This window comes from Schistocerca cancellata, chromosome 8 (assembly GCF_023864275.1).
Source record: "Schistocerca cancellata isolate TAMUIC-IGC-003103 chromosome 8, iqSchCanc2.1, whole genome shotgun sequence".
NCBI classification, from domain to species: domain Eukaryota; kingdom Metazoa; phylum Arthropoda; class Insecta; order Orthoptera; family Acrididae; genus Schistocerca; species Schistocerca cancellata.
In genome coordinates this window covers 567,908,587-567,927,759 of record NC_064633.1, presented here as the reverse complement: position 1 = coordinate 567,927,759, position 19,173 = coordinate 567,908,587, and the positions used below count along the sequence as shown (strand labels likewise).

General features: G+C 40.4%; 1 protein-coding gene across 1 annotated transcript in view; it reads right to left on the bottom strand.

The window, feature by feature from the left end:
- Positions 1 to 19,173, bottom strand: part of LOC126095030 (carbonic anhydrase-related protein 10-like) — a 991,041-nt gene that overhangs the window by 218,395 nt on the left and 753,473 nt on the right. Inside the window, exon 4 of the mRNA XM_049909691.1 lies at positions 4,896 to 5,090. Within this exon, the coding sequence (XP_049765648.1) occupies positions 4,896 to 5,090 (195 nt within the window). The remainder of the gene's footprint in view (positions 1 to 4,895; positions 5,091 to 19,173) is intronic.

Here is a 19,173-nt window from a genome sequence, read left to right as displayed (position 1 = left end):
GGAATTCACGGTCCAGTGAACAAATTAGCTTTCTGGATTGAATTTCGATAAATGGAGGCGTCTGTTAAATCTTCTCTTCACCGCTGTCGAGTACTCACAGTGCATGGCTAAGTGCCTTGTGGAACCTATTTGTGGAAGTTCTACAAAGCTGCATTTTGAAACGGCGAGCATAGATCAATTTACCGGTAAATGATTTCTCGCCATCGATGTGATATGACTGGTTGAAAGTGGTGCTCACCCTTAACGTCGTCGGTGTTGCAACGAGCCGTTTGGTACGTGCGAGCTCCTTGTTGCGCTGCTTGTGCTGCGTTACTGGTTTTGAAAACTTTCACTGATGTGTTGAAAGTGGCACATTATAGATCATTTAATTCACAACTGTGCCTATTTGTAATTTTTTCAGTACCGAGAACTTAACAATTTTTTCAGCTATTCAAAATTTTAGATTTGAGCAGTTAACTTTAATTGTTATACTCGCCAGCTTGGTTTAAAGTTTCATTTGTTTTATAGACACCTTTCTAAAGCTCGTGCTAATCCCTGCACATTTAGGCCATGTATGTGTCTTATCACGTTTAAGCGATGTTAATTATTTATCCATTTGTTGGTTGAAGTTACTTATAGTCCTGAACTCGAGTGGCATTTTTTTAATAGTTGTTTTATATTAACTCAATTGTCTACAGAGGTATTTCATCTCTGCTAATTGTTTTATTTTATGTGCGTTTCAGAAGTTCATGTCCATACATTTATAGGCTGTTGTGTAAAGCTGATATCAGGTTGGCTTTCAATGTAGGTAAACAGCTGGTTGTTCAGCAGCTAGAATCATTTGTTGAACGCAGCGTTGCAATCATTTAATTTCACGGGTTTCCCTTTCTACTTAATTTTGTAAATGTGTTATCTAATACATTTTTGAGTTCAAAGTTCGCTTTCTCTGAGTGTTCTGTTAATGTGTTTGTTCTTTGCATTAAGAAGTTTTGTTGTGCCTGTGATTAACTGAAGTAAGTTATAATATCTGAAGCTAATCGCTTGATGTGATATAGCTTATTTCTTGACCAGTTTCTACAGTAACTAGCTATCATGCTCAGATTCTCATATCCACAATGCAGGGATAGAATGAAGTTAATATAGCAATCTGTATGATCGTGCAACAATTATACACAACATACCATATTATCTAAATAATAAAAATTGCGTATCTGCGGAGGTATAGTTATCCATTAATCTCGTTAACATACTGAGAAGGGGCACCATTTATAGTAATAGAACTTCGTGCTGGTTTCTCAAAAATAAAACCAGCAAGTTTTATATATACTAACTTTTATATCTGACTAACCATTCTTGAACTGTATTATTATAATTGGAGAATGTTCTCTGTATCTTGACGAGACATATATGTAATTCTATTTCTGTGAGGTATATAACTTTTATTATTCGAATAATACGGTTTCTGGTGGATAATTATCGTATGAACATGCAAAATTACTACATTAACGTTAATATATCCACACACTGTAGGACAGAATCTGAAGACGGCAGTTGGTTACTGTCGCAGCTGATCATGAAGTAAACTATTTCACATTTAGCGACGTTGGCTTCTGATATTATAAATTAAGTGATTTGGGTAGAATAATAAACAAAGCCCATATAATAAACAGAACAGTAAAAAGTTACATAGTACAGTGAAGACAATGGGGAAACAAAAAAAATGTTTAACTGTGAAAGGAAACACGTGAGAACAAACAAAAAAAAAAAAACAATCAAAGCCACGGCGTGGGGTAAGAAGAAAGAAAATAAAGAATTTTAGCTGAGGGAGGAGCGCTAGGATAGTCTGTGCAGTTGTAAAAAGCCTCTGTGCCAGGATGGTGTAGTGGTTCGTGCATCTGCCTCGTGAGCAGAAGACCTGGGTTCGAATTCTGGGGTTGGTACAAAGTATCATTCGTCGGTTCAGTCTGTATATATACATATTAGATGTTTGAAACTTAAATGTTTCCATTCACCATATAGTTCCGTTTGACAAATCTGTTTATATGTGAACACAGACAGAGGAACTTTAACCACAAGATGATTATGCTTATATACTACATATGTATAGCTGCAATTAATTAAGATCTGAGCGCTACCGAGTAACCAAGGAAGAAATAACGCCATTTGTATTCTGTATGTAACGAAAGAATGCACATTTAGAAACAACATTTGGTTTTTATGGGTCTTATACTTCGTCTAAGACTGAGAAACAGTTTAGCAGCACGTGTCGAAATACGACAGCTTCATTGTCGCGACCTGTGGAGAGTGTGGTTTATCGTTTCGATATATCGCAACTGTCGTTTGTCTTCCCACGAGTTAGTCGAATATTGAATCGATGGTCTCAGATGGAATATACAGGGTGATTCAAAAAGAATACCACAACTTTAAACATGTGTATTTAATGAAAGAAACATAATATAACCTTCTGTTATATATCATTACAACGAGTATTTAAAAAGGTTTTTTTTCACTGAAAAACAAGTTCAGAGATGTTCAATATGGCCCCCTCCAGACACTCGAGCAATATCAACCCGATACTCCAACTCGTTCCACACTCTCTGTAGCATATCAGGCATAACAGTTTGGATAGCTGCTGTTATTTCTCGTTTCAAATCATCAATGGTGGCTGGGAGAGGTGGCCGAAACACCATATCCTTAACATACCCCCATAAGAAAAAATCGCAGGGGGTAAGATCAGGGCTTCTTGGAGGCCAGTGATGAAGTGCTCTGTCACGGGCTGTCTGGCGGCCAATCCATCGCCTCGCGTAGTTGACGTTCAGGTAGTTACGGACAGATAAGTGCCAATGTGGTGGCGCTCCATCCTGCTGAAATATGAATTGTTGTGCTTCTTGTTCGAGCTGAGGGAACAGCCAATTCTCTAACATCTGCAGATACTGTAGTTCAGTTACAGTAGCACCTTCGAAGAAAAAGGGACCAAAAACTTTATTGACTGAAATGGCACAGAAAACGTTCACCTTAGGCGAGTCACGTTCATACTGAGTTGTTTCCCGTGGATTCTCAGTGCCCCATGCTGAACAACTGTCGTCGATTCACTTCTGCCGTACTCAATAACACAAAAAGCTTTCTGTTGAGCGGTCGCCATCTTAGCATCAACTGACGCTGACGCCTAGTCAACAGCGCCTCAAGCGAACAAATGTACAACTAAATGAAACTTTATAGCTCCCTTAATTCGCCGACAGATAGTGCTTAGCTGTGCCTTTTGTCGTTGCAGAGTTTTAAATTCCTAAAGTTGTGGTATTCTTTTTGAATCACCCTGTACTCAGTCGAATGAAAGTTCTCAGAGCCAAGGAGGATCGTCACATTGTCCTCAGCCGATGAGGATGGCACAGCTACGTTACGTACTTCGTACCATGAAGTGGGCTTGTTTGCGAGTAGTGAGACAGACCGTGTGACGAGGTCTACAGCACCAGGGTCAGTCTTCAGGGTACCACTGTCGCAGCTGCCCTTCGTGCAACAGCAGAGAGAGGCGCGACCAACTGCAACATTGGACAGAGGAACATTGCAGACGTTTTCGGGATCTGTTTACAGAGCCACGATGGATGGAAACATGTGTGAAGGCTCCAAGAAGAACGGACGTTGACACATTGCACGGAATGGGTATCATTTGGGCACAGCAACTTGCTTGGGGTGCAACCGAGTAGTCAACACAATCGCCACTGATACACGTAGTAGGCTATAAGGAGAGAGACCGTTAAAGTGTTTAGTTATGTAGTTACGTATTCTATATTTGAGGTCTTCAATAGCTTATCTTTCAACAAGCTAACGCCACACCGCCTGCTCACGAACTGTCATGACGATCTCGACAGGTTCGAATCCTGCCTCGGGCATGGATGTGTGAGATGTCCTTAGATTGGTTAAGTTTAAGTAGTTGTAAGTTCTAGGGGACTGATGACCTCAGAAGTTAAGTCCCATAGTGATCAGAGCCATTTGAACCATTTTTTTTCAAGTGCAATAAGAGAAATTACTGAAGTAGCAACTTAAAACCCTCGTAATACCAATTATGGCGGGGGGGAGGGGGGGACGGGGGGGGAGAAGGGGGAGGGGGGGCAGGGGGGTGGCGTGTACTTTGTGTTCACGTTTTGAAAATATCTTAATCTAGACTGGTACTTAATATTTTAAAATTTAGAAAAAATATGTAATGATATCTTTTATTAGACTGCGTAACTGTTTTAAATTTATGAGTAAAACGTAACCCAAAAGTCTTAGTAGTGTATGTGATTTCGAAGCAAATATCATGTTCATGTTTTCAGGTCGTGGACCCGTCTTAGACCTGTATATAACGTTAAAAAGTGTAGTGTGAATGAAAATCAAAGACAGTTACTGAAACTAGTACTTTTTTCGATGTTTGGTGGTAGTCATAAGGTACCCTTCTGCACGGTGTAAACATTGCGGAAAATGCCTCGAATTGCTAAGAATGTGGTAAAAGATATTTTCAGGTTTTATACCCTACTTATATGTTAGTACCTATTCAAAAAGTGGGTTGCTTGTGAAAGTTAAACAATTTAACAAAATTTTATTTTTTAAGTTTTTATTTTTAATTATTATTTATTTTTTGTGGTGTGCATGAAATTACCGTTCTCCCCTTCATACTACACATTATGAAAAGTGCGTTGGTATTGTTAGGGTTAAGGGCAGCAGTGTAAAATTGCTCTCCACATAGAAATCTTACTGGTATAGTTATTCTTTTAGCATTCTGTCTCTATCCGTATAGTCAATATATAAAGATACGTTATAATTTTTTGTTTTCACACTGATATTAAAAGTAAGGAAACCGCATTCTGACGGCTAACAGAATGTATTTTAAAAAGTGAGTGAGAGAGAGAGAGAGAGAGAGAGAGAGAGAGAATAAAATGTACCTCTCCAGGGAAGGAGTAGCCGTGGATGCGGTGTTCGGAGCCGTGGCTGTTGTTGGTGCCGTAGTGGAAGTACATCTCCTCAAACTGGTAGCGGTAGGCGAGCGGGCCGCCCGTGATGTTGACAGGCTGCTCCTTGGCGTCCTTGCTCACGCGGAACACCAGCGTCTGGCCCGTGTTGTGCAGAGTGCCGCTCACCTGCAAGGTAGGCAACCGGGCAGTCAATAATGCAAGGGGCTACTCTCTGTGGGTAGGTAAAGCACTGCTGCTGTCAAGGGACATAGCGTCTCCTAGGCCATAGATTCTGCCTGAAAGTCATCGCTAGAGACTGTTACAGTTGATCAACCAGTACTCAGTAACAAAACCATCATAGTAACAAAAAAGTAATTTATTTGCAAACGGCTTCCCCTAAAAAAATGATTGTGTCATGAAAAAACGAAAAGACATATTGCACAAAGGCTGGAATGATGAAACTGTTTATAAATTGTGTATTGGGGGTAACTTGTATTTCTTTAAGAATTCACTTAATACATATACACGTTAAATTTAAATGTACGCTTCCGTGGCCGTTGTCACAATCAACAAAATTCTTCTGGGTTTGAGGTATTGTTATCTGTAAAATTCCGAAATTTTGGCGATTGTTGTAAGTCGCCAAAACATCGGAATTTTACAGATGAAAATGCGGCCTCAAACCCAGAAGAATTTTATTAAACACATACACGTTTTAAGGTGCAATATTTGTAGTTTACTTATTGTAGAATTGATGACAACTGTGTAATTTGAAATGACATGTTTAATGTCGCAATATTAGGCTAAAAATACATTTTTACACAGTTTTCAATGTGACAACAAAAAAACAGTTGTCAGGATAACACATCTCATCAACATCAAAAAGTGAAATAATCCTAAACACAAGAATATTAAATAAAATTACAATGAAATGAATATCCCTAGCTGCATATAGGCGTTGATATAATACAACGGTGGCAGTTGAAAATGTGTGCCCTGACCGGGACTCGAACCCAGGGTCTCCTGCTTACATGGCAGGAATCACTTAGGACACAGAGAATAGTGCGACTGCAGGGAATCGGCAAAAAAGCCATGAGTAATGAGTATAATGGGCATGGGCACTACGAATATAGTGCGGGACAATAAGTTGAGAACGTGGGTCTTATGGGAGGTGTTTCAGGGATAAGTCCCTGCAGTCGCACAATTCTCTGCGTCCTCGGCGGCTCAGTTGGATACAACTTCTGCCAGGTAAGCAGGAGATCCCGGGTTCGAGTCTTGGTTGGGGCACACATTTTCAACTGTTCCTATTGACTTACATCAATTCCTGTATGCAGCTAGGGATATTCATTTCATTGTAATTGCTTTGTTACAAGCTGCATGGTATCTGCTATTTCGGACATTCGGACATGTTGGAAAGAACAGATACCGTCTTCATATATATATATATATATATATATATAGTTAAATATTAGCTCTCAGAAGGTTAATTATCCTAAACACGACAGTATTAAAGTTTAACTAGAAGTTTCTTTACAAAATTGTTCCTACACTTACGTTATTATGTTGATCAGTACTATGAAAATCGTCCGATTGCGGTTCAAGTTCAGTACTGTTTTTAGGATGACAATCATGTCTATGGTGCATGATTAATTATGTGGCAAACCGAACAAAAGATTACCCAAGGTCGCTTGAGTATGCAGGGGACACAAGCTGGTGAACCAACAACTTAATAGCTCTGCACGCGATATTTACCTTATACTGCAATGAGCTGTTGTCTGATAGGCCACTCTCTTCCGCTGAAATTCCTACAAGAGTAATTACACCTTTGCTTAATTTTCCAGCAGCAACTTTCCCTATGTTTTTTCGTTATGCAAGAGAACTAGTACTCATCCCTAGTCTTAGAATGTGGCGATATACGCGTGCATGGTTAGAGCAGCACGCATATTATAATACCCTCTCAGTTCTCGCAAGAACAATCAACTAATTGGCTGGTTCGTTTCTCCACAGTAGGAGCTAAACAATGCTACAGCTGATTTATAGCTGGATATCAGCCGCTGTGAACGCAGTGTTCACACAGATTACTCCTCTGAACCGCACAGAGCGTTATGCGCTCCATTTTGCACTTGACCCAAGTTCAGAGAAGAGGCCACGAAAATTTCCGTCTTCTCCTACTCATAGCCGAACTCTCTCCCCACCTACGTTGTTTCATTCTTCAAGTCACGCCTTTTTTAGACCAATAGGAGGGTTCCTCTTATTTTGTGGAAACTCTCTCTACCAATCGCAAGGTCCCTACAATTAAATTGCGTCGAAACTTTATCTCTTTTCTCCTTCCTACCGCGTTTCCGCCAGTCGGACATTTTGTGCCACCATTCCGTCTGCACTATCACTACGTTCCGTTCCGTGATTCGCACCCCATACTTTTTGTTCTACGTCTCTCTCCATCTTGTCAAGATCTTCAATTTGACCTATCTGCGACACTCTCCGTTCTTCCCCTATCTCTGATTGTCTCGCTAACCTCTGTCTTTCGAAATGCGCGAGCTTGAGCTCTCGTCAGCATCAAGGTATATCATCTTACACGTTTCTAAAGTATCATAGAAAGTTTCTTAGATTATGTACTCATCATTAGCAACACTGTTCATTCTTTGTGGATTTTCAAACCCAACCCAACAACGCCGTGAATAATTTCGCGCGCGCCAGCAAGGTTATTCACAAGCTACTTCTACACAACGACAAATATTATTGTACTTGCTAATACAACTTTTCTACACTTTGGATCACACATTTACTGTAGTCTATCCACTATACGTTTGCATACCTTGGGTAACCTGGTCACAAAACAACACAATATTTTTTTAATTTCAAAAATTTTTATTTTTCTTACTGATTTGACAAGTTGCCATCCAGGCAAACCAGTTACCATCCTGGCAGGGTCGCCATTTGTAAGGTGCAATATTGGTGGTTGGATTGGTGACAACTGCGTAAGTTGAACTGCCATGTTTAATGTCGCAATATTAGCACGAAAATACACGTATTTACACAGTTTTAAATGTGACAAAAAAAAAGAAAAAAAAACAGTTGTCAGGATAACGCATCTCGTCAACATCAAAAAGTGAAATAATCCTAAACACAACAATATTAAATATCAGCTCTCAGAAGGTTAAATTATCCTAAACACGGCAATATTAAAGTTTAATTAGAAGTTTCTTCACAAAATTGTTCCCACACTTACGTTATGGTGTTGGTCAGTACTACAAAAATAGTCCGATTCCGGTTCTGGTTCGGTACTATTTTTAAGATGACAATCCTGTCTACGGTGGATGGTTAGTTAGTGAAAAATTGAGCAAAAGATTATCCAAGGTCGCTCGTGTTTACAGTGGACGCAAGCTGGTGAACCAACAACTTTACACCTTTGAACGCGGTATTTATCTTAAGCTGCAATCAGCTGTTGTCTGCTAGGCCGCTCTCTTCCGCTGAAATTGCTATAAAACTAATTACAACTTTACTGAATTTTCCAGCAGCAACTTTCCCTGTGTTTCCCGTTATGCAAGAGAACTTGTACTCATCCCTAGTCTTAGAATGTGGCGATATACACGGGCATCATTGGAGCAGCATGCATATTATAATATCCTCTCAGATCTCGCAAGAACAATCAACTAATTGGCTGGTTCGTTTCTTTATAATTGGAGCTAAACAATGCTACAGTTAAATTATAGCTGGATATCAGCCGCTATGAAAGCAGTGTTCACACAAATTACTACTCTGCATCGTACAGAGTGTTATGCATTCCATTCTGCACTTGACACCAGTTCAGAGAAGAGTCCACGAAAATTTCCATCTTGGCTTACTCATATCCGAACTGTCTCCCCACCTAGGTTCTTTATTTCTTCACGCCACGGCTTTTTTCAACCAATAGGAGGGTTCCTATTATTTGTGGAAACTCTCTCTGCCAATCGCAAGGTCTCTACAATTAAATGGCGTCGAAACTTTGGCTCTTTTTTTTCTTCCTAGCGCGTTTCAACCAATCGGACGTTTTGTGCCCGTCCAGACACCTAAATGCGTACATTGACATTCTCATACGTGTACCACTTGCCGAACACTTGATCGAAAACGTCTCACTGGTTTTGTTTCGTATCCATTTGGAATTCCGAAACGCAGTTTTCTAAAAGCTTTCCTTCCTGCCCTCCCTCAGATGGGCCGTTATACTCGTTCTCCCCGTCTGAATCACCTAATCGGACGTTGACTTTCCACCTGGGACATCCCTTTCAGTGGTTTCTGTGGTACCCCCTGTAGTGCGGCCTTGTCTCTGCCCTCGTCCCTCTGAATTCCAAACTAAAACGCCTCTCGCTGCTGTTTCACCTTCCGCTCAAACATGCATTATAGGAATGGTGTGTTAATTACAGTCAATTTAGTGTGATCCCTTGTTGCATCACATACTGATAGGCAAATTTGCTCATTACTACCGAATTAAGTTAGGTGTCATATTCACCTTCCCTTTGCGATGTATAAAGCTCTTATGTAAGGTGCGAATCTGACCTTCATTTAGTGCATTCATCTCTTGGTCTCCGTCTTCGAGTTTTACCGTCTACGCTGCCCTCCGATACTAAATTGGTGATCCCTTGATGCCTCACAACATGTCCTGCCAACCGATCCCTTCTCCTAGTCAAGTTGTGCCACAAATTCCTCCACTCCCCAATTCTATTCAGTACTTCCTCATTAGTTGTAAGATTTGCCATCTAATCTTCAGCATTTGTCTGTAGCACCGCATTTCTGAAGCTTCTATACTCATCATATCTAAACTATTCATCGTTCTTCTTTCACTTCCATACATGGCTACACTCCATACAAATACTTTCAGAAACGACTTCCTGACACTTAAATCTATACTCGATGTCAACAAATTTCTCTTCTTCAGAAATACTTTCCTTTCTATTTCCAGTCTACATTTTATATCCTCTCTACTTCGACCATCATCAGTTATTTTGCTCCCCAATTAGGAAAACTCATCTACTACTTTAAGTGTTTCATTTCCTAATCTAATTACCTCAGCGTCACCCGATATAATTCGACTACATTCCATTATTCTCATTTTGCTTTTGTTGATCTTCATCTTATATCCCCCTTTCAAGACACTGTCCATTCGGTTCAACTGCTCTTCCAGGTCCTTTGCGGTCTGTAACAGAATTAAAATTTCATCAGAAAACCTCAAAGTTTTTATTTCTTCTCCAAGGATTTTAATTTCTACTCCGAAATGCTTGCTCAATATACAGATTGAATAACATCGGGGATAGGCTACTGCCCTGTATCACTCTCTATCCATTCACTGATTCCCTATTATGGCCCTAGACTCTTGTAACTGCCATCTGGTTTTTGTACCAATTGTAAATAGCCTTTGGCTCCCTGTATTTGACCCCTGTCACCTTCAGGATTTGAGAGTATTGTAATCAAAATCGTGAAAAGCTTTCTTTAAGTCAACAAATGCTAGAAACCTAGGTTTGCCTTTCCTGTATATATTTTCAAGATACAACTCAAAACAACATCCGAATACAGGCTTATCGCCATATGAAGTAGTATCACCGTTTAATATATTGAAAACGAAGAAAGCGAAGACTGGAGGGCAAATACACGAGCACTGGAGAAATAGGTCGAAGCTGTGGGCTGCATGGCAAGAATGCCACAGTGTAAGGTTCGTCAGAGGGTGATGCTATCAACTTCGTATACGCCGAAGGTAGAGACAAAGAGGTTTTTTGCAAAGAAAGTAGTAGAGACTACCCTCACCATTAAGTGTTAAGATTCAAATTCCGACGAGAGAGATAGTTGTGCACGTACGGTGGTTGAAATCTTTCGAAGGGAGTCTGGATGTTATTTCAGGGAGAGGAGACTCTGACCAGAGAGGGAGAGTGAGGAGAAGATAAACAAAAGGAGAGTGAGGGGAGATAAACAAGAAGTTGTGAGTGAAACGGTAATGAAGAATCCTTATGGATTAAGGCCTAGGAGATGGTAATTTAATGTTTATTGTTAGGTATAGATTTAGCATAATTAGAATAAGAACTTATGGAGGAGCAATGAATTCAAGGGGAGGAAAGTAATAGGTGTTCCTGTCCGTAGGTGAGGTGCAGAGAAGGGAGAATGATGAGATTCGTAGCGACGTGGAAGCGTTACGGAACCAGCACCTGTAAGGGGGAGAGCTGTTCACCAAGCAGGAAAACGTAGCGATCACGTCATCGCTGGGTGATACAGGTGGTATTCAACGTACGGGAGATGCCTGCAGAGGATGCAAGATTGGAAGCATTCGACAAATTCCGCCAGGAAACGGAAAGGCACGAGATACTCAAAGAAAGTGCCGTGGTATGTGAGCGAGGACATGGAGCGTACGAGAAACTATGGAGTGAAGTGACCCAGGTACTGGGGGCTACTCCATCTTTACGAAAGAAGAAGGATTGATCGACACAGGAGGTCGGCTTATGAAAACAATATTTGACAATGCTGATGAGGAGGATATTTAAAAGGTGGGCGACATCATAGAAGAGAGAAAAAGGGAACAAAGCCGTGAGAAATTGGCATACTGGGCAGACTGGAAGTCTAGAGAAGGACGTGTTGAATAATGCATGACTATTACGACAATTGACTGGAAAGGTAATACGGTGTGCCAAAGATGCAGAATAAGCAGTTAAGCCGAACATAAGGGAACTACAAACTGAAGTAGAAGTCTTAGATATGGAAGTAGTAATGAAAAAGTGCTTGCAGTCGGTAAAAGATAGTGTTTGGGAAGCACGAGGGTAAGTGACCGAGCTACAGGAGGCTACGCAGCAGGCTGCAAGAGGTCATCCAGGGGTAAACCAGTTGTCGCCAGATCTGTATTTAGAGGATCTAAGGAAATACAGAAGGAAATACCGCAGTAGTTGGGTTGGTTTTAGAACAGAAGCACAGAAACTTACATTTTTAATTCAAGGTAGCCACAGCATCGGTGAGAACTGATGGAGCAAAAGTTTACATTTCCGTTTTTATACCAGGTTTTAAATTGTAAGACATTTCCAGGGGCAGATGTGAACCCTGACCACAATCTATTCGTTATGAACTGTAGATTAAAACTGAAGAAACTGCAAAATGGTGGGAATTTAAGGAGATGGAAACTGGATGAACTGACTAAATCAGAGGTTGTACAGAGTTCCATGGAGAGCCTAAGGGAACAATTGACAGGAATGGGGGAAAGAAATACAGGAGAAGAAGAATGGGTAGCTCTGAGGGATGAAGTAGTGAAGGCAGCAGAGGATCAAGTGGGTAAAAAGACAAGGGCTAGTAGAAATCCTTGGGTAACAGAAGAAATATTGAATTTAATTGATGAAAGGAGAAAATATAAAAATGCAGTCAATGAAGCAGGCAAAAAGGAATACAAACGTCTCAAAAATGAGATCGACAGGAAGCGCAAAATGGCTAAGCAGGGATGGTTAGAGGACAAATGTAAGGATGTAGAGGCTTATCTCCCTAGGAGTAAGATATATACTCCCTACAGGAAAATTAAAGAGACCCTTGGAGAACAGAGAGCCACTTGTATGAATATCAAGAGCTCAGATGGAAACCCAGTTCTAAACAAAGAAGGGAAAGCAGAGAGGTGGAAGGAGTATATACAAGGGTCTATACAAGGGCGATGTACTTGAGGACAATATTATGGAAATGGAAGAAGATGTAGATGAAGATGAAATGGTAGATACGATAATGCGTAAAGAGTTTGACAGAGCACTGAAAGACCTGAGTCGAAACAAGGCCCCGGGAGTAGACAACATTCCATTAGAACTACTGACGGCCTGGGGAGAGCCAGTCCTGACAAAACTCTACCACCTGGTGAGCAAGATGTATGAGACAGGCGAAATACCCTCAGACTTCAAGAAGAATATAATAAGTCCAATCCCAAAGAAATCGGGTGTTGACAGATGTGAAAATTACCGAACTATCAGTTTAATAAGTCACAGCTGCAAAATAATAACGTGAATTCTTTACAGACGAATGGATAAACTAGTTGAAACCGATCTCGGGGAAGATCAGTTTGGATTCCGTAGAAATGTCGGAACAGATGAAGCAATACTGACCTTACGACTTATCTTAGAAGATAGATCAAGGAAACGCAAACCTACATTTTAGCACTTGTAGACTTAGAGAAAGCTTTTGACAATGTTGACTGGAATACTCTCTTTCGAATTCTGAAGGTGGCAGGGGTAAAATACAGGGAGCGAAAGGCTATTTACAATTCGTACAGAAACCAGATTGCAGTTGTAAGAGTCGATGGGCATGAAAGGGAAGCAGTGGTTGGGAAGGGAGTAAGACAGGGTTGTAGCCTCTCCCCGATGTTATTCAATCTGTATATTGAGCAAGCAGTAAGGGAAACAAAAGAAATATTCGGAGTAGGTATTAAAATCCATGGAGAAGAAATAAAAGCTTTGAGGTTCGCCGATGACATTGCAAGTCTGTCAGAGACAGCAAAGGACATGGAAGAGCAGTAGAACGGGATGGACAGTGTCTTGAAAGGAGGATATAGGACGAACATCAACAAAAGCAAAACGAGGATAATGGAATGTAGTCGAATTAAGTCAGGTGATGCTGAGGGAACTAGATTAGGAAATGAGACACTTAAAGTAGTAACGGAGTTTTGCTATTTGGGGAGCAAAATAACTGATGATGGTCGAAGTAGACAGGATATAAAATGTAGACTGGCAATGGCAAGCAAAGTGTTTCTGAAGAAGAGAAATTTGTTAAAATTGAGTGTAGATTTAAGAGTCAGGAAGTCATTTCTGAAAGTATTTGTATGGTGTGTAGCCATGTATTGAAGTGAATCATGGACGATAAATAGTTTGGACAAGAAGAGAATATAAGTTTTCAAAATGAGGTGCTAAAGAAGAATGCTGAAAATTAGATGGGTAGATCACATAACTAATGAGGAGGTATTGAATAGAATTTTGGGAGGAGTTTGTGGCACAACTTGACAAGAAGAAGGGACCAGGTGGTAGGACATGTTCTGAGGCATCAAGGGATCACAAATTTAGTATTGAAGAGCAGCGAGGAGGGTAAAAATCGTAGAGGGAGACCAAGAGATGAATACACTAAGCAAATTCAAAAGGATGTAGGATGAAGTAGGTAGTGGGAGTTGAAGATGCTTGCACAGGATAGTGTAGCTTTGAGAGCTGCATCAAGCCAGTCTCAGGACTGAAGACCACAATAACAAGAACGTAACTAATCGGAATCGGAAAAAGACTACACTGACTGCTGTCATGCCAATCACAGCAGCGGCTCTTGTTCTGCTGCGTGTAGTTCCTGTTATGCTACACAGAGGTCCAAGCACAAGGGTGAGTTCAGGTCCAACTGTGGTTCAGATTCCAGTCGATTTGATGCAGCAGAAGGAAGATGAACGCACTAGGGGATTATTATTACAGGTAAGCCTGTAAGTCTGCAACAGAGAGTTGGAAGTGATTGTGCTACAAGAAGCCTATTAAGGAAATAAGTTCCATATTTGACTTTAGGAGCAAGGAAAGAGGCCCTGTAGAAATGTATAAAATTAACTGATAGGGTTAACAAGACCAGTTGTTGGAATAATCCTTAATAGGGGAAATAAGGCTAGAAGGGTCTGTCGCCAGGAACTGTAGTGTAAAGGATAAAGTGGTTTGGACGACCTGAGTGACCGTGACTTGATAAAAAGGAGGGCAATGTAGTTTATCGACCGTATTCAGACGGTAAGTACTCCAGCGTGGAAGTGAGTTGCAGCAGAGTAAGCCACAGGCAGGCGAGAGTATTTTACGTTGTTAAGCAAAACACGGTCGACAGGTGTTGTGATGCAGAGCCAGTTAGGTGGGACACAGTAACAGCCGATGCTGCATACTGTAACGGAAGGGTGGAAGCCTTTCGTCACTTGCAACGGGGAAGTGTTTAGAGTTCGTGCCTGAAGTTCTATACGAGCATAGTCTGGAGTGTATAAGTGCTCAGACATTTCTGTACTAAACTATTCTCGTCTCATTATCACAGCCTACACCACAAGCCTATGACGCCCGGAGCGATAGCCTGGAATGCAGTACAGGGTCCGCTGTTCGACCACGGGACAGGGAAACCTGCCCTGAGTCACATGACAGCCGCTGCGGAAGGAGAGAGCCGCTGGAGTCAGGGCACGGCCGCCACTGCGGCACTGTCAGCTGCGCTGCCATGCTGTCATAATGGTCGCGGTCAGAGAAATTGACAGTAGCATTCGAGTGACATCATCCTCCGCTAGACTCTTTCCGCTGTCAGCAATGCCGGACGTCTATTGTTTCTCATGAGAGGCAACTGGATGCCTCTGCCAAGTTGTTCCTGATGTACTATGGCCGAGGGCTGGAATGAAGAAGTTAATTATACAAATTCATCCTTGTTCTGACATCTCATGGCAAAAGGCTCATGTAACATCGTATTTGCAAAAGGATGATCAGCCTCAGATATTGAATTACTCTAAAACAAGTAACACAGAACCCAGGTGAACATAAAGCAATTTTCTGTGTAAATTTTGGACATTCATGCAACAAACTGACGAAATTCTATTGGAGCAAATGAAGCTAGAAGAAGTGACAACTATTTAATGAATAAAGATGAAAAACAATGGCAAGCAAATTCTTTCAGAAATAGTGATATTATACAGAATCTGATGCTAAGAATAATGAACCTATCAAATCATGGTTAACAGTGCAGTTTAAAAGTACAATACTCTATATATATCGGGAATTTCTACATGTACTACACAACATTAATACTGTGTAAAAAGCATGAAAGTAAGATAGCTGAAGTAGAATGTTTGAGGAGAAGATCCATTGTGAAATATAATTTCTATGAACAACATAACGTTGTAGCATTTACCTCATTGGAAATGTTTGAAATATGAAATAACATAGGAATTAATATTGAAATATAAGAACTGATTACATTCGGAAATATATAAGGCATCATTGTACAGGCTAGACATGAGTGCAACAAAATCCTAGAACTTCTTCCAATTCACGGTGGTATGGTACAGCAACCAGTGACAAAGGTTTTTATGAGATAAACTCTCTTCGCTGGAAAACAGGCTTCAGTATTTTTTATTTTGCTAATAACACGTTTCGCCTTGAGGCATCTTCAGGTTGGCTGCCATTACATACTTCAAATCCATATTCTGCCATCCACACAAACGTTTTAGCAGGTAAACAACGTTGTCAATGTTTTAAGAACATTTCGTGGTATCCTGATATAAAATAGTGTTGAGTACATGGGAATTCGCTTTTAAAGTACATAAAAACCTCAGCAGGTAGTTGCCCTTTACGAGGTTTAAGGGACTTCATCCGGTATCCTCGTAGAGTATATGGCCCTACTCAATCTTTCTAAAATATTGAGAACGGTGTCTGCCCACTAAGACATTTGCATGGACGGCAGCATATTTGTTTATCACCTGTTACGCCAAACAGTCTGAAGATCCTTAATGCGAAAAGTGTTATTGGCAAAATATAAAATAATAGAGCGGTTTTGCAGCCAAGACTGTTTATCTCTAGATAACAAAACTATAGTAGTGTGTTAGTCTCTCAACGTCCCTTTTAGAGTACCGAATGCCACGTGCCACAAAAATAGCTTCTTTGCTGAAATACAAGGTTCAGAAACGAATCAGAAGTTTGGTAACAGGAGGCCATATAAAAAAGAAAATAGTGCGCCAAGACAGGGAAGAAAGGCGAGATGATTGTGGACTAATGAAGTGCCGCAATATGTGGTGCTAATATATGTAGGAAATTAAGGACACTAGACTTCACAAATTAACGTTATAAATTTACGACTAATAGAAAAGTAAGAAGATCTAAGGGGAGAAGGGCACATTATTTCTAGAAAAGAAACATGATTAATGTCGGTATTTGATACTAGTAGACTTCTCTTGGCCAGAAATGCCTTTTTTGCCATAGCGAGTCTGCTTTTGATGTCCTCCTTGCTGCGTCCGTCATTGGTTATTTTACTGCCTAGGTATCAGAATTCCTTAACCTCATTGACTTCGTGACCATCAATCCTGATATTATGTTTCTCGCTGTTCTCATTTCTACTACTTCTCATTACATTCGTGTTTCTCAAACTGATCGTCACCTAGCGCATTCTCAATTTTCTTTTCCATTCTTATGTATATTATTCTTGTAAGCAGCTTCGATGCATGAGCTGTTAAGCTGATTGTGCGATAATTCTCGCACTTGTCAGCTCTTGCCGTCTTCGGAATTGTGTGGATGATGCTTTTACGAAAGTCAGATGGTATATCGCCAGACTCATATATTCTACACACCAACGTGAATAGTCGTTTTGTTGCCACTTCCCCCAATGATTATAGAAATTCTGATGGAATGTTATCTATCCCTTCTGCCTTATTCGACCGTAAGTTTTCCAAAGCTCTTTTAAATTCCGATTTTAATACTGGATCCCCTATCTCTTCTAAATCGACTCCTGTTTCTTCTGCTATCACATCAGACAAATATCCACCCTCATAGAGGCTTTCAGTGTATTCTTTCCACCTATCTGCTTTTTGTTTTGGAATGAAATGTTCTTCAGTTCTTCAGTTTAAACATAAAATAAATATTTCTTAATTTTTAATGCTGTAGTCTGCAATCCGAAGACTGGTAAGATGTAGCTCTCCATGCTTCTCTGTCCAGTGCAAGCCCCTTCATCTCCGAACCTATACCATCTGAGTCTGCTTACTGTATTCATCTCTTGGTTTGCGCCTAAGATTTTTCCCTCCAATAGTAAATTGGTGAGTACTTGGTGTCTCAGGACGTTCCTACCAACCTATCCCTTCTTCTGGTTAGATTGCACCACAAACTCCTTTTCTCCCCAATTCTATTCAGTACCTCCACATTAGTTACTTGCTCTCCTCATCGAATCTTCAGCACTCTTCTATAGCGCCACGTTTCAAAAGCTTCTATTCTCTTCTTGTTTGGCTGGCTTGTTAATCGTCCATTTTTCACTTCCATATACCGCTACATTAGACAAAAATAGTTTCAGACGAGATTTACTTACACTTAAATCTATATTCCATGTTAACAAATTTCTCTTCCTCAGAAACGCTGTCTACCCATTTCCAACCTACATTTCATATCCTCTATCATCAGTTATTTTGCTGCCCAAATAACAAAACCCATCTACTAGTTTAAGTGACCCATTCCCTAATCTTTTGCACTCAGCTTCATCTGATCTAATTGGACTTCATTCCACTATTCTCGACTTTCTTTCGTTGATGTTCAAGACACTGTCCATTCCTTTCATCTGCTCATCCAATTCCCTTGCTGTCTCTGAATGAATAACAGTCTTATCGGAAAACCTCAAAATTTATGTTTCTCCTCGCTAAACTTTAATTCCTACCACAATCATTTTGTTTCCTTTACTGCTTGCTCAATATACAGATTGAGTAACATTGGCGAATGGTTACAATCTTCTCTCACTCTTTTCACAGTTACTGTTCCCTTTCATGTTGCAAGACTCTGATGACTCCATCTGGTTTCTGTGCAAGGTCTAAACAATATTTCGGTCACTGTCTTTTACCACTGCTACCTTCAGAATTTCAAAGAACGTATTCCAATCAAAATTTTGAAAAGCGTTCTCGAAGTCTACAGACAAATGCAATAAACGTAGGTTTCCCTTTCCTTAACCTATCTTCTAAGACAGTATTGGCTCACGTGTTCCTACCTTTCTCCGAAATCCTATCAGATTTTCCCCAAGTTCAGTTTCTAACTCTTTTTTTCTGTTCTTCTGTGAAGAATTCGTGTTAGTAGTTTGCAACCATGACTTAGTAAACTTATAGTTCAGTAATTTTCGTACCTAGCAGTATCTGACGAAAATTTAATAATCATGGGTGACTGCAATTCGATAGTAGGAGAAGGAAGAGAAGAAATGCAGTAGGTGAATATGAAATCGAGGCAAGGATTGAAAGAGGAAGCCGCCTGGTAGATTTCTGCACAGAGCATTACTTTATGATAGGTAACACTTGGTTCAGAAACCATAAAGAAGGTTGTATACGTGGAAGAGACCTGGAGATACTGGAAGGTTTCTGATAGTTTATATAATGGTAAGACAGAGATTTAGGAATCAGGTTTTAGATTGTAAGACAATTCCAGGGGCAGATGTGGACTCTGACCACAATCTATTGGTTATGAACTGCAGATTAAAACAATAAACTGCAAAAAGGTGGTATTTAAGGAATGGAACCTGGATGAACTGACACAACCAGAGGTTGTAGAGAGTTTCAGGGAGAGGGTTAGGGAACGATTGA